At 43.1% G+C, this 15,103-nt stretch overlaps 1 protein-coding gene across 1 annotated transcript in view; it reads left to right on the top strand.

Moving 5' to 3' along the window:
• Positions 1-958: 958 nt before the first annotated feature.
• The window catches only part of LOC149460308 (uncharacterized), a 34,941-nt gene continuing 20,796 nt past the window's right edge, over positions 959-15,103 (top strand). Inside the window, exons 1-4 of the mRNA XM_089679826.1 lie at positions 959-1,185; positions 7,745-7,887; positions 12,101-12,295; positions 13,856-13,964. Coding sequence (XP_089535952.1) covers positions 1,173-1,185; positions 7,745-7,887; positions 12,101-12,295; positions 13,856-13,964 — 460 coding nt within the window. The 5' untranslated portion in view covers positions 959-1,172. The remainder of the gene's footprint in view (positions 1,186-7,744; positions 7,888-12,100; positions 12,296-13,855; positions 13,965-15,103) is intronic.

Raw genomic sequence — 15,103 nt, 5'->3', positions numbered from 1 at the left:
CATAGAGAAGATCCATCATCACAGAGAAGAAATGGGATGGACATCACTGACCTCAGCAGAATCATTTCTATTTCCAGGAATGAGGTCATTGCAGGGAACAATGGTGACAGGTTCTCTTCCTACCAAACATCTACAATGTAACCCTGCAGAGATCTCACCTTACATGTCACCACCGACCCCTCCCCCCTCCATCCCCCACTCTGCTCCTCTCCTCCATGCAGGGTCAGTGACTTTTTTGAATGCAAAAAGTTGCGGTTTTGGTGCTATTTGCTTCAATGGAAACGCTGCAGAAAAGCATGTAGTGCATTTTTGCCGCATTTTTTATGCATTTTGCGTGTTAAATCTGCCTAGCAACAAGAAAAATAAAAAAAGAGAAAAAAATGCAAAATGCATCAAAAAGTGGCAAAACCGCAGGTGCAAAAATGCAAAATGCAATGCAGAAACGGGTCAAACCCAACCTGCATAGGTGTGAACCTAGACTTAACGTTTGCACCTTGGAGCTGGAGGAACAGTCGGCAGGACCCGGAGCATTGCACCCATCCACTGAGCCCCTTTAGTACATAGTGTGACGCTTCATTTAAAGGACAGAAATGTCTCATTTAATCATTGTGAAGCTGGGGGTGAACTGATTATATATATTGTATTGGATTTTTTATACACTTAATCATTAAGTGTAAATAATGTTTTTAAATATATATATATATTGTACATTCCTGTGAGTCAGATACACAGTGCTCCTCTTCTGTTATTTATTTACTTTTGTTAGATGGTCACAACAAGTTCTCTTCCTACCAAACATCTACAATGTAACCCTGCAGAGATCTCACCTTATATGTCACCACCAACCCCTCCCCCCTCCATCCCCTACTCTGCTCCTCTCCTCCATGCTCATTGGCAGTTGTACAGACAAGGGGCCCCTCCCCCTAGCCTCTGGGGCTGATGGGAATTGTAGTCCCAGGATCTCCTCCCTGCAAAGCCAAGCTATCCCAGCATGCCCTGCAATCCATTCGGTGACCAACCTCCAATCAGAGCTGGGACTTTACATTGAGCTGTCTGGACTTGTAGCCAGTAAGAGGTTTCTGCTTTGTAAGAACTACAAGTCCCACAATGCCTTTGGGAAGCTGTAGAGGTGAACCAATGAGGGCTGAGAGTCAGCAGCCCCACCCACTCACATGGTAGAAGCAGGTAAGATCTTTGTTGGGATAAAAGTTGTGTGTGTGTAGATGTGATCTGTCCATGTGTGCTGGGAATGGGGGGGATGGATTGATGGCTGATCTCCATGTCCTCCTGGATTCCCCTTTCTCATGTCATAGGATGGCTTGGATGTGGAGATAGGAAGTCTTACTTTGTGTCTACTTTTCTCTGCAGATTTCCTGAGCACATCCCGGAGGAAATTCCCTTTTCTCATCTTCCATAAGCCTCCTATATCCAATCAGAGGAGGACACAGCCCCCCGCTCCTAAATGCTGCATTTCTACAGCCATGACCTAGTATGCAGCTCATGTCACTGTCCATAGGAGGCTCCGTGTCCTTCCCTGTCCTGTACACTGGGGGGGGGGGGGGTGTCTGTCCCATCAAGGACATAGTCTGGAGGGGTTTGTACAGATCTCCTCTCCACTACAAAGACATACTGGGGGGGGCTCACCGTCCCCCATCTCCGCTGATCACCTCTGAGGGGGTGTATGTCTGTAGAGGAGACGGAGATTGGATGGGGGGGACTAGAAGTGCCTGTATTGGAAATTTAACCCTTTGATTGCCAGTGATGTTTCCTTGGTGCTGTGGCTGCCTCTCTTCTATATAGCCAGGGATGTTGGAGACATGTCATGGCCATCAATGGGTTAAAAGGAGCTCAAGGCTGCATAAGCGACTTATCAGAGATTAAGGCTCCTTTCACACTGGGTGGATTCCATTCTGATCTGTCGGCGATCTGTGAACTAATCCTCTTCTGGTCTGAGGAGGATGAATGTCCCATCCATGTCCACTCAGTTTATGTAGATTGTACACAGACCCCACTGTGGTCTATGGGTGGCTAGCTGTAAGTGGACATAGGCCCATTTACACCCACCTGTCTATAGGGATGCATGATGGACCTTCTGATCAGGTGCGCTTGAAAAACTGCCAGGTGGACCTGATTGGATCACACGTCTGAAAGGGGCTTGAGGACAGTCTTTGTGCTACTGGTAGGAGAGATTTGGGTGGCTACAACCCCCATCCTTCTCATTGTTACAGATGATAACCATCACCACCTCTCTTGGTACGCATGCTGTAGTCCAGTTTAGGTTTTGATTAGCCCACCAGTTTGTGTTTGGTCTGTGAGGTTAACCTGGAGGAAACTCCAACACACGTGGAGAACAAACTCCATGCATTTCAGCAATTTTTATCCCACACTGATCCACTTTTGTTCAGCTCTTCAATTAAAAAAAAAAAGGTGGAAAAAAAAATGTAATTCCTTTTTAATCTCATGTAGCTCTTCACAATGATCTGTTGTGCTTCAGTCACTGTTAAAATAAGCCTGCTTGCTGCATTTTGGTGCACGTTTGGTCTGGTTAAAAAAAAAACAGAAAAAAACGCACCTCCCCATTGAAATAAATGGAAACCATGAGAAACGCATCTAAAATTCTCCATGCGTTGCCGTAAACCTTTCACTGCATTTTTCACGCAGTTTAGATGCAGAGCAGTGTGAAAGTAGCCTTAGCCCTCTTTGACACGGATGTTCCCCTCGGGTCCACCTGTCCGTTTTGTTAGAACCTCTATCCTCCTCTATGGAGCTGCAGGTGAAAACAGACATGCCTGTTTACACCCACCTACATCCAATCCGATCTGATCCACCAGAAAGAGACGAATGTGGATCGTTTCCTCTTCTGACTAGTGTATCGGATCGGATGGCAGTCGGGTGTAAACTGACACATAAAACAAATATGCAGCGCTAGGGACAAAGTGACTATGTGCATAAAGCGCAAGAAATAAATTGCCCAAAATTGGTGAATTCCAAGATTGTCAACAAAGTTGCAAATGTGAATAGATGAACAAACAAATAAAGTGACAAAAATGAACGTGAACAACTGATAACCATGTGAGATTATAAAAGGATCAATATTGACATATAATAAAGTGCTACAAAAATAGTCCAGTGAACTTGTGAATGGATGAGAAGGAATACTGATCAATATGGTACTCCAGCACTTTTAGTGACATCAAGGTTCGGTGCAGGTGACTTCTCGTGGCCAAGAAAATGAAGTGTGCTTGCACTTACCAGAAGCGCGAGTTATATGCGCATATCATAAATATCTCCAGAAGGGGACCCTGGTGGTCATCATGGATCTGGTCACAACCTGGGGGGCTCCAATGGCACACACACACCGGAAAGCACTCTAGTCATCCGACTGCCTGTAGAGGGGAGCAGACTGTGTCCGTGTCCGCTCTGCATAAGCGGAGCGGACTCAGACCTGTCATCTGCCTGATCAGCAGACAGCCGCAGTCTGCCCCACGTGACAGGGACCTTAAGGTGACCAGACACTGTACAATCTGGGTTGCTCAGGTGTGTCCTCCTATTACTTGGAGTAGTTCTGGTAAATCAGAAGAAGATTGTACAGGGTGTCCCTAAAGTCAGGACACATAGGCAAAATGCATATTGAGGAAAAAAAACATATAGTTAGTGGTATTTCCAATGTATCCAGACTTTAGGGACACGGGTACAATAGGATTGTATACTGTATGACCAGCAATAGGTCCTTGATTTTTTTTTTGTTTTGTTTTTCAAAATATTTTTACTTTGATCTTTAACATCCTACAAGATTGTTCACTTGTTCATTGTGGCCAGGGAGCTGTAAAGATAAGCCGATGAGCTGTGATTTTGCTGCTTCTTCATTGCCCTCTTTAAGCTGCAATGGCAGCCGGATGGGGCCGTGCAGCAAAGAATATACTGTAAATGATGTTCGATGAAGCAGTACCACCGCTATATGCAATCTATTCAAGTGATTAGGGCCATTTTGTAACCACTTGCAATGCACACAGTTGTGGTACGAAGGCGTGGGCTTTTTCAGGCTTAAAATGGGGTGAGATGGCAACATATCACTTCCCAGCCTGCTGCCAACTGCCCTCTGAAGAGCAATCCACTGTGGATCATTTTTCAGATGGATAGCAAGGGTTGCAGCAAGTTTGAACAAGCATTTAGTGAAATAAAAAGCATCATTAAACTTATGAAAGAATTAGAAGGGTTAACTGCTCATTTTATCTAGTAAATGCAGCACTAGCTTAGTAATTAGCTCTTCTGCCCTCCAGCATTTAGGTCCTCAGTTTAAAACCCAGCCAGGGCACTATCCGCATGGGGTTTGCGCTTTCCCTTTATGTTTGCATGGGTTTCCTCCAGATACTCCTGTGTCCTTCCACCCTTTAAAGATGCACTGGTAGGTTATATAAAAAATAAAGAGTCTAAATTGGCCTTACTATGTGTATGTATGGAGATTGGGTCTTTCGATTGTAAGCTCCTGAGGGCGTGGATTGATTTGAATGAATGGCATGTAAAGTTCTGCATAAATTGTTGGTGTCATATAAATACCAATAATAAAGGTTTTTTTCCTCACTACTACAGGCTTCTTCCTCTTTGTGTGATCAGTCCCCTGAAGCCTCTTCCCTTCACTGTCTGACCTGCCACAGCTCTTTGATATCCGCTTGTACAACGCAGGTCCAGCGGTCCTGTATGGGAAGATGCTGAGCGGCCGCCCAGATTCCAGAGTGTTGGACAGTGGAGAAGAGCAGTGGCTGCCAGTGGAGTGAGAATAAGTATATCACTTGTAACGTAGCAATGCACCGCTTGAATTTAATTGGTCAAAATACAAGTTGTGGGTTGCCCTGTTGGAACCACCTGACTTGATAAAAGTTGATTTTTCACCTGAGAAAGTCCTATTGGCTGACATAGCTCCTAGGCCTAATGATACCATCTTGGTCCTTATTGCCGAGGTCCCCACATGTCTACTACTGGAGCAGACTGCGTCTGAATTTCTCTAAAGTTGCCATTCTGGGCTCCTTTTAAAAGCATCCAACTTTTCCAGTGCACTTACTGCTGCAGCCAGTTTTGTATGGTACCTGATCTAACCCAGACCTGCTTTTTACCGTCCTACGGTCTGCACAGCAGTACCCTATTTTAGAGATGTTTCCCAAGAAGAGAGGTATTCCCATTGTGGAGCCAGCCATTTCCTGCCCATTCCTGTTGAAGATATGCCAGTGTTATAGGATCCTGTGTCTGGAAGCCCTTGTAAGGTCTTCTGCTCCCTGGTAGCAACCTGATATTGCTGTCATGCCCATCTGCCTTGGATCTGTGGTTCAGGGATCTGTCTAGAGGTCCTGGCTCAATCCTTTGCTGATCATTTGGTTCCGCGTCAATTGTTTGTTGCCCTGCACTATTCTGTTGATGGGCTTGTGGATATGGTATACATGATAATTAGAATGGGACTCCTATCTGTATATACACAGAAACCCTTATGGCTCAAATGTTGGTTTGTGGATCAATAGTGCAAAACGCTCACTGCCTATGCTCTTTGGTGGTGCATGCATGCTTAGTGTCTTCCAGGGCAATGTTATCAATGGTGTCATGGGAGGAAAGAGCACTCTTTTGCTTCAACACAAGTAGATGATGCCTTAGGCTAGGAAACCTAACTCTGAGGCTACACAGTCCTTTAAAGTCCAAGTTCAAGCCTTGCACTCCCAAATCTTCCGAGCCCGTAAGTCCCTCTCACTATGAAAAGAATCCCCCACTTCTCCAAGTAGAGGGATGTCCTATAGCCTGGGCTAAAAGTGTCTCAGATTTACGGGTTAGGGATGTGGTGTCCAGGGGCTACAAGCTAGAGTTTACCTCTACCTTTGTCACAACTCCTAACTTTGCTGCTATGATTAGATTTCCATGCTGCTCTGGTGCAGCTCCTTTCCCAGAGAGTCACTGCTATTGTCTTGGATGGAGAACATTTCAGAGTTTGTTATCAAACCTGTATTCTGTTCCTGAAACAAAGGGGCATTTGCTCTGTTGTGGATCTACGGCAGTCAATGTCTCCGTTTGAGAGCAAAAATTCCCCATGAAATCTCAGTCATTGCTGCCCTCTATTCAGGAGTTTTTCTGGCCTTTGTGTATGTGAAGGATGCCTCCTTGTATGTCTCCATCTTTCCAGCACATTTACGTTACCTGTGTTTAGCTATGGGTATGCAATGCCACTGGTTCTTTGTCCACCCCTATGGTCTGTCTACTGAACCTCCAGTTATCACTAAGTTGCCAGTCTCTAGGCTTGCTTTGCTTCATTCATAGGGCTGTGGTTAAGGGGGTACCACCAGTCCTCCTGTATGGGGCCCAGGCCAGTAGGAGGGCCCAGACAGCTGGGTGAATAAGATGTGGGCAGGGTGGGCGATCGGCACAACAGGGAGGCACTTACTGGAACCAGTCCTCTGTATGGCTCTCTGCAGCAGCTGAAAGCTGTCTTCTTTTCCTTTCCCTCCTTCTGGCTTTCAGCTGCTGCAGAGCGGCATACTTAGGATCATATCTGCACCCATCACCGTCCCTGTGCACCATTAATTTCTCCTTGCCACCCAGGCTCCCCTGTGTGCCCCCCACTCCAACAGTGCTGCCGGTTTCCCTCGTCTCCTTCCCACCGGCAGCTGCAAGCACACAATAGGATTTTTCAGGATGGAAAGTGGGGGAGGTTTTCTGTAAATATGTCACATTTTACCAGCCCCTTTTTTTTTCTGAATCAACACAATGAATGAACGGTACCGATCACTAACTGTGTTCATTCATAACTGAAACATAATAAACTGTTTTTTTGGGGGGGGGGAGGGGGGCCCTGTCAGGTTGGCTGTATGGGGCCCCATGGTTTCTAACAGCAGCCCCATATTGGGATACCTGGACACTGTAGGAACAACCGGCTCAGACCTTATTGGTCAATGTCTAATAGATTATTCAAAGTCTGCAGAGGTACAGTTGAACCATGAACCTCCAGAACTCAGTGCTGGAACATACTCCTCACTTGGACTATGTAGTTTTGCTTCTAGGTACTGCCTACGAAAACCTTAAGAGAAAAGGATTTTTGACTTGCCGTAAAATTATTTTCTGTCTTACGATCACTTTTACTGCTTTTGCACAAAACTGAAGCATGGTGGGAGTGGGAGGGTCTATACTGTCTGGTACATTCCATCAGTCCTGTGGTCTTCCTGAGCTGCTGGTGATGGAGCTCAATCACAGGTACCCTGTTTCATATATATTGGACATGTTCAAACCTACAGTACAACCTTTCTTGAGGACAGTCCAAAATCTATTTAGACAATTAAAAAAACAAGACCCACTATTAATCTACAATAAATATATGGTAAATTCTTAGGGAAATTAGCCACTCATGTATTAATTGCAGGGTGTGGTCTATTTGCTTTATCCAGCCCCCCTTTTTTGAAGCACAAATACCATTTGCTAGTAATTAAATGTTTTTTCTGATTGACTGTAATAGTCATACAATTTAAAAGAGAAGATGAAAAGGTATTTTATGATGAATGAATACTTTATTATACAAAATGGCATATGCCATACTCCTATGTTATAGCATGTCTTTTCCTTGCTGCTGTTGGATATACTTTAATTTGTTGTATGCTTTGTACTTGTATGGAAAAAAAAAAAGTTTTTGGACAAAAATGTCTAAATTTGTGTACAGAGGCTTGAGTGGATTTTGGAGAAAAGACATCCTAGGTAACTTTATTCTACCTCTTTTTAGGGTGCTATGAAGCTTTTCAAGATACACCTTGCCTATCCAGAGAGAACTTGCTAAACTTACCTAAAATGGTGAAGGAGAGCGAACAGTTGGCAGAAGCCATATTAAATCATGCCCTGCAGATCATCTGCTTGTTGACCGTGGAGGTAAGGAGGGTTGGCTGCAGGAGTAACATGGGGTGGCAGCAGCTGAAATGGACATCTCCTTTAAATGCAATATATTGGATACAAAAAAGAACAACTTGTGCAGGAATGGGACTAGCAAAATTAACTTTAAAGTGTAAGTTCATATTTTCAGAAAAAATTCAAAGGTGAACGAACATCGTACACCCACTTCACCCCCTTGCTCCCTTCTGTACTTAACTCTGTGGGTGATGAGCTGTCATGCCCATGCTGCCAGTGTAGCGATCCAGGGATTTGAAATGCCTGCTCTTCTCCCTCTTCTTTCTTTAGCACTTCTGGGATGGATACGAGCAAGGTTCTGTGCTGGGACTGACCAATGAGAATCGCTCTGATCCATCCTGGAGCCCGGAAGAAAAAATAGGGAATGGAGCGGACATCTGAAATCCCCAAACCACTACATCGGCTGTGTGGGACACTGACAGTTTATCACCCAAAGAGGTAAGTAAAGCAAGGGGTGGAAAGGGTGTGCTGTGTTGGTTTACCTTTTAATTTTTGCTGAAAAGATGAACTAACCCTTTAAAGACTTCATTGATATGTGATTTCCCAAACAAGCAGTGTTGTGATTCAGCTTAAAGAGAATCTGTCATAGCGGGAAAAAAAAAAAAAAAAAAAAAAAAAAAAAAAATATATATATATATATATATATATATATATATATATATATATACAGTGGGGATCAAACGTTTGGGCACCCCAGCTAAAAATTTGTATTAATGTGCATAAAGAAGCCAAGGAAAGATGGAAAAATCTCCAAAAGGCATCAAGTTACAGATTAGACATTCTTATAATATGTCAACAAAAGTTAGATTTTATTTCCATCATTTACACTTTCAAAATAACAGAAAACAAAAAAATGGCATCTGGAAAAGTTTGGGCACCCTGCAGAGTTAATATCTTGTACTGCCCCCTTTGGCAAGTATCACAGCTTGTAAACGCTTTTTGTAGCCAGCCAAGAGTCTTTCAATTCTTGTTTGAGGTATCTTTGCCCATTCTTCCTTACAAAGTCTTCCAGTTCTTTGAGATTTCTGGGCTGTCTGTCACGCACTGCTCTTTTAAGGTCTATCCATAGATTTTCAATTATGTTGAGGTCAGGAGATTGTGAAGGCCATGGCAAAACCTTCACTTTACGCCTCTTGATGTAATCCCCCGTGGATTTCGAGGTGTGTTTAGGATCATTATCCATTTGTAGAAGCCATCCTCTCTTTAATTTCAGCTTTTTCACAGATGGCATCAAGTTACCATCCAAAATTTGCTGAAATTTTATTGAATCCATTTTTCCTTCTACTCGTGAGATGTTCCCTGTGCCACTGGCTGCAACACAACCCCAAAGCATGATTGATCCAACCCCATGCTTAACAGTTGGACAGAGTTTTTTTTCATTAAATTCTGTGCCCCTTCTTCTCCAAATGTACCTTTGCTCATTCCGGCCAAAAAGTTCAATTTTAACCTCATCGGTCCACAGAACTTGTTTCCAAAATGCATCAGGCTTGTCTATATGTTCATTTGCAAAGTTCAAACGATGATTTTTGTGGTGAGGATGTAGAAGAGGTTTTCTTCTGATGACTCTTCCATGAAGACCATATTTATACAAGTATCTCTTTATAGTGGAATAGTGTACCACAACTCCAGTGTCTGCCAGATCTTTGTGGAGGGATCATGCAGTCAAACGTGGGTTTTTAATTGTTTTTCTCACAATCCTGCGAGCTGTTCTGTCTGATATTTTTCTTGGTCTTCCAGATCTTGCTTTAACTTCCACTGTTCCTGATGACTGCCATTTCTTAATTACATTCCGAACAGAGGATATTGACATCTGAGAACGCTTTGCTATCTTCTTATAGCCTTCTCCAGCTTTGTGAGCGTCAACTATTTTCAGTTTCAGTTTTCTAGACAACTGCTTAGAAGAACCCATGGTGCTGATTGTTGGGGCAAGGTCAGATGAGTCTGGGCTTTTAAAACCTTTGAGATTGACATAACCTGGTCTTCCCAGATGATGATTGAGAACAATCCATGACACTGGCAGGTCTCAGCTTGGCAAGAGGGGCAGTGCATGCTATAAATTCTGCAGGGTGCCCAAACTTTTGCAGACGCCATTTTTTTGTTTTCTGTTATTTTGAAAGTGTAAATGATGGAAATAAAATCTAACTTTTGTTGACATATTATAAGAATGTCTAATCTGTAATTTGATGCCTTTTGGAGATTTTTCCATCTTTCTTTGGCTTCTTTATGCACATTAATACAAATTTTTAGCTGGGGTGCCCAAACTTTCGATCCCCACTGTATATGCTCACCTAACACTTGACTAGGAAGGAGTCCAAACTTTAATTTGAAGCTTTGGCAGGTTTTTCTTTTTTTTAGATAAGGTTTGAGAAGCACTAGAATTCCTGTTGAGTTTTTTAATGCTAGCGGGGGTGCCAATAAAAAGATTTACCCTTGCTTCCTAGCCTGCTGACAACAATTTATCAGGAGATGAGGGAAAATCTTCAAAAGGAACAGAAACAGAAATAAAAACCTGACAAGGGTTTTATCCTTCCCTACTTGACTTAAGAAAAGCATTTATATTTCTATGTTGCTGTTGGAGGGTTCTTCTCATTTCCTGTCTGGTAAAAGTTGTGGGTAGGATAGGAAGTGAGGGGAAATCTAACAAAGGCCTGGGTGGCAGGGGCCCTAACCCTTAATCACTTTATTCAAACTAAGAAAATACATTTTGGATTTACATGTTAATGAATGCTACTGCAGACAACACTATAGAGGCACCTTCACTGCATTCTGAGATAGCAGTGGGACATGCCAGAGGTCGGTCTGGTTAGAATGCTACCTGCTAAGTGCACCCAGCTCCATGGCTATACCTGGCATTTAGTCACATCTCAATATACACTATATTGCCAAAACGATTGGGACACCCCTCCAAATCATTCAATGATTCAGGTGGTCCAATCACCTCCATGGTCACAGGTGTATAAAATCAAGCACCTAGGCATGCAGATTGCTTCTACAAACATTTGTGAAAGAATAGGTTGCTCTTAGGGGCTCAGTGAATTCACATGTGGTACCGTGATAGGTTGCCACCTGTTCATCTGTGAAATTTCTTTGCTACTAAATATTCCGCAGTCAACTGTTGGTGGTATTATAACAAAGTGTAAGCCATGTAAAATGACAGAGCGGGGTCAGCGCATGCTGAAGGCGCACAGTGCGCAGAAGTCACCAACTGTCTGCAGAGTCAATAGCTAAAGACCTCCAAACTTCATGTAGCCTTCAGATTAACACAACAGTGCGTAGAGAGTTTTATGGAATGGGTTTCTATGGCCAAGCAGCTGCATCCAAGCCTTACATCATCAAGTGCTATGCAAAGCGTCGGATGCAGTGGTGTATAGCACGATGCACTGGACTCTAGAGCAGTGGAGATGTGTTCTCTGAAATAACCAATCACGCTTCTCTGTCTGGCAATCCAATGGAAGTGTCTGGGTTTAGCGGTTTCCAGGAGAACGGTACTTGCCTGACTGCATTGTGCCAAGTGTAAAGTCTTGTGGAGAAGGGACTATGGTGCAGGGTTGTTTTTCAAGGGTTGGGCTTGGCCCCTTAGTTCCAGGGAAGGGAACTCTTAAGGCGTCAGCATGACAAGACATTTTGGACAATTTCATGCTCCCAACTTTGTGGGAACAGTTTGGGGATGGGCCCCTTCCTTCTCCAACATGACTGCTCACCAGTGCACAAAGCAAGGTTGATAAAGACAAGGATGAGTGAGTTTGGGGTGGAGGAACTTGACCGTCCTGCACAGAGTCCTGACCTCAACCAGATAGAATACCTTTGGGATGATTTAGAGTGGAGACTGTGAGCCAGGCCTTCTCGTCCAACATCAGTGCCTGACCTCACAAATGCACTTCTTGAAGAATGGTCAAACATTTCCATAGACATACTCCTAAACCTTGTGGACAGCCTTCCCAGAAGAGTTGAAGCTGCTATAGCTGCAAAGGGTGGGCCAACTCAATATTAAACCCTATGAACTAAGACTGGGATGCCATTAAAGTTCATGTGCGTGTAAAGGCAGGACGACCAATACTTTTGGCAATATAGTATATATCCAGGCACCTGCTCTTTGGCCCATGTGTTAGTAGAATATATGACTGAGTTGTCTGCTCAAGAACCGAAGTCATTTATGTTCTTGCACTCCTTTGTGCAGGATTTTATTGTTGTGAAGAGACCTGATGGGACCCGCAGTACATTCAGCATTCGTGCCACAGAGATCAACAGCAATGTGTGTGCCTCCTCTTCAGGATGTCCGGAGCTCATGTTCACTCTTCTGGGAATGGAGGATAAAACTCAGAAGATGATTGCGGAGTTGGCGAACAAAATTGTCTGGCTGTTGACTAGGGAGGTAGGAAATTCATAAGAAATAAAAAAAAAAACTGAACACCCTGCTGCTGTTAGTTTACAAACGTAAGCTGGAAGTCTGTCACTTTGCACCAGTATTGTTATTGCCACAAAATGACAGATCCCCACCCAGCTTCAGTTTGCAAACAAATTGACTGAAGATCTGTCATCTGATGGTAGTAACTGACCAGCCCATTTGTTTATAGTCAGAAGCGTCGAGGATCTGTCATTTGCCACAGTAGTAGCGGAAGGACATCATTGGGTGGTGGGTCATCGTGGTGAAGGATTATTGTGATCAAGGATTATTGTGATTAACTATGATTTTACATCAGGGGGAATTTTAATAAGTAACTTTTGTAACTGTTGGGTTGTTTTTTCTACTTTTTCACCTTTCTTGTGAATAATTAAAAAGGAATACTATGCACCCTATTGTCATTCAGGGTGGAGGGAGGGCTTCCAGATTCAGATAGGGTTCCCTCCCACCTTTCGCAGACCCTTACATAGGTACAAGATATGGGGATGAGGCCCCCCAGAAAGTTCCCAATGTTTGTGCGTGGCCTGGTATAGTTCAGGAATGGGAGTTGTGTGCTTGCTACCCCTTCTTTCCTGGTCACCCAGGTGTTTTGGCATAAATATTTAGGGTGACTCCATGCCATTTTTAATTTTTTTTTAAATAGACAGTAGTACGTACTGTTTACAAAAACACTAAGAATTCCTAACGGACCCTAATCCAGACATGCAGCCTGGGTGTCCAAGAAAGGAGGGGGGGGGGGGGGGCAGAAAACACAGAATTCACAAAAAAGGTGAAAAAAAAAAAATGCCCACACTGAAAAAAAACACTAAATGGCATATCCCCAGCCTGTTTATAAACCACTTACCCTTTTAAAGGAGTACTGCACATCATACTACTATGCAACTTCACATGCAGGTTTAAGGCCTCTCCAAAAGCATGTTATTTAAAGGATTTGTGTATTTTAGTTTTGCCCTTTAGGCCAAAAAAAGACTTTCCCAGCTGAATGTTATTTTGAAAAACTCTTTTACGTTGTCACACATCCCTGTGGCATTGTCCAGCTACCAACGGCCATTTTTTTTACTAAAGCTTGCTAATTAGCTTTGAAAAAGGCCAAAAAATATAAACTACTATAGATTTCAGTGGTGTTCGCCACTATTTTTGGGATTTGCTGACCTACCTTTGCATTCAGTGAACATCTAGTGAACTGACTTCTTCTCAGTTCGCTCATCTCCTATGTATTTTATTGCTGCTCATTACTGTGAAGTGTATAATTAGTTTTCAATAGATAGACCATGTACAGTAGGTTGGAAAGTTCTAATGACTGTTCTAAGGAAGGATTGGTGTGTAAACATTTGTGCTCATGTTGGTCAAGCATGCATGTAAATGTGTCATGCAGTTTTGGTGGCACCATGATCTCTGGGACACAAAAGAAGAGGGGATTCAGGATGTTGTTTGGGTTTACCCATATTACTTCATTTTGCTCCTTCTACTTGTTCTTCCAAAGTTGTCTTGTCCTATATAAATTGTCTTGGTGCTCTCCTTTTATTTCAGGTGCCTGTAAAGTGTGCGGATGTTGCTCTCCATTTCTCTAAGGATAAATGGGAACGTATAATAGGACCTACGGAACACTATAAGAACAAACAAGACACTTGCACCTTTGGTGAGAAAATTGATAAATCTAGCTTCACAATGTGTTTATAGTCTGTTATCTTTGCAGTCTATTATTGAGCAAGCTGCAGGTATCTTGAAATGTTAATTGTGCCTAACCAGCACCCTGAAAGATTTATCTTTTTTGTCTTGATGTCCCCCTGAAAAAAAAAGTAGTATGCTTCCAGTGCCGAGACACTCCTGTTCCCTGAGTCTCATATCTACATTGCAAAGCTGGGCACGGATCATAATTTGGCCGGTTCAGCAGTGACAGGCCAAATTTCGATCAGTGCGTGACCGTCCTTGTTTGACAGAAGTCTATTTGTTATATCAACTTCTGTTGAACAAACAAGTTGGAAAACTTTTGTTGATCAGTATGTTCAGCTGCTGATCAGTGTGTTCTGACAATATCAGGTCCTGTTGTCAACATAAAATGTCCCGGCAGCAGGGATTCCTTCATCCACCTTATTTGTGCAAATGGTGGAAAACGTTTGTTTGTTTCTCAGTGGCTTAAATAAAAAAAAAAAAAAAATGTCTAAAGCTAGTTTTAGGTATTGCTGCCTTTGACTGCTTGTCTCACCAGATTTGGAATGAGATTCAGTAACGTCACTACTGTGCTGATCACGGTTCTCTTTGCTGGAGAGGAAGATGTACCTGAGGACTTGCATTGCAAGGATCTCCCTGTTTCTGCTTCATCCAGATTCTTCTCATACTGACAGGTCTGCAGGAGTTCTGCATGGCACCAGCAGCCTCTGTATTTTTCTTGTGAAAGGTTTGCTTTGTATTAAAATGTATGTAAATGCTAACAATCTACTTTTTATATTTGCTCCTTTTTGATCTGATAAATTATAGCTTTGAAAGCATTTGTTATGTCTCCTTGGTGAGTGGCAAAACCCCCCCAAAAACTGTTTATCCTGCTTTAAAGCTCAGCTCTAGGAAGACTAAAGGTCCTCCCATGCAGTGGGGCCATGCCCATGCTGTAAAAGTTAACAGATCGTTCCTGTCTAGGGATCCCATAAAAGCTTTTTTACGTACTTGATCCTATGCTCCCTTTGGCGACCTCATGCTCAATGCAGGGCTATGGGCTCTGCATCGTTCTTGATTATGTTAGAGCAGTGTTTTTCAACCTTTTTTGTGCAAAGGCACACTTTT

This window comes from Staurois parvus, unplaced genomic scaffold, assembly GCF_062004578.1.
Source record: "Staurois parvus isolate SC_StPar_1 unplaced genomic scaffold, SC_StPar_1.0 ptg000232l, whole genome shotgun sequence".
Taxonomy (NCBI): Eukaryota; Metazoa; Chordata; class Amphibia; order Anura; family Ranidae; genus Staurois; species Staurois parvus.
Note: the sequence above shows the minus strand (reverse complement) of the source record. Positions and strands in the feature narration are given on the sequence as shown.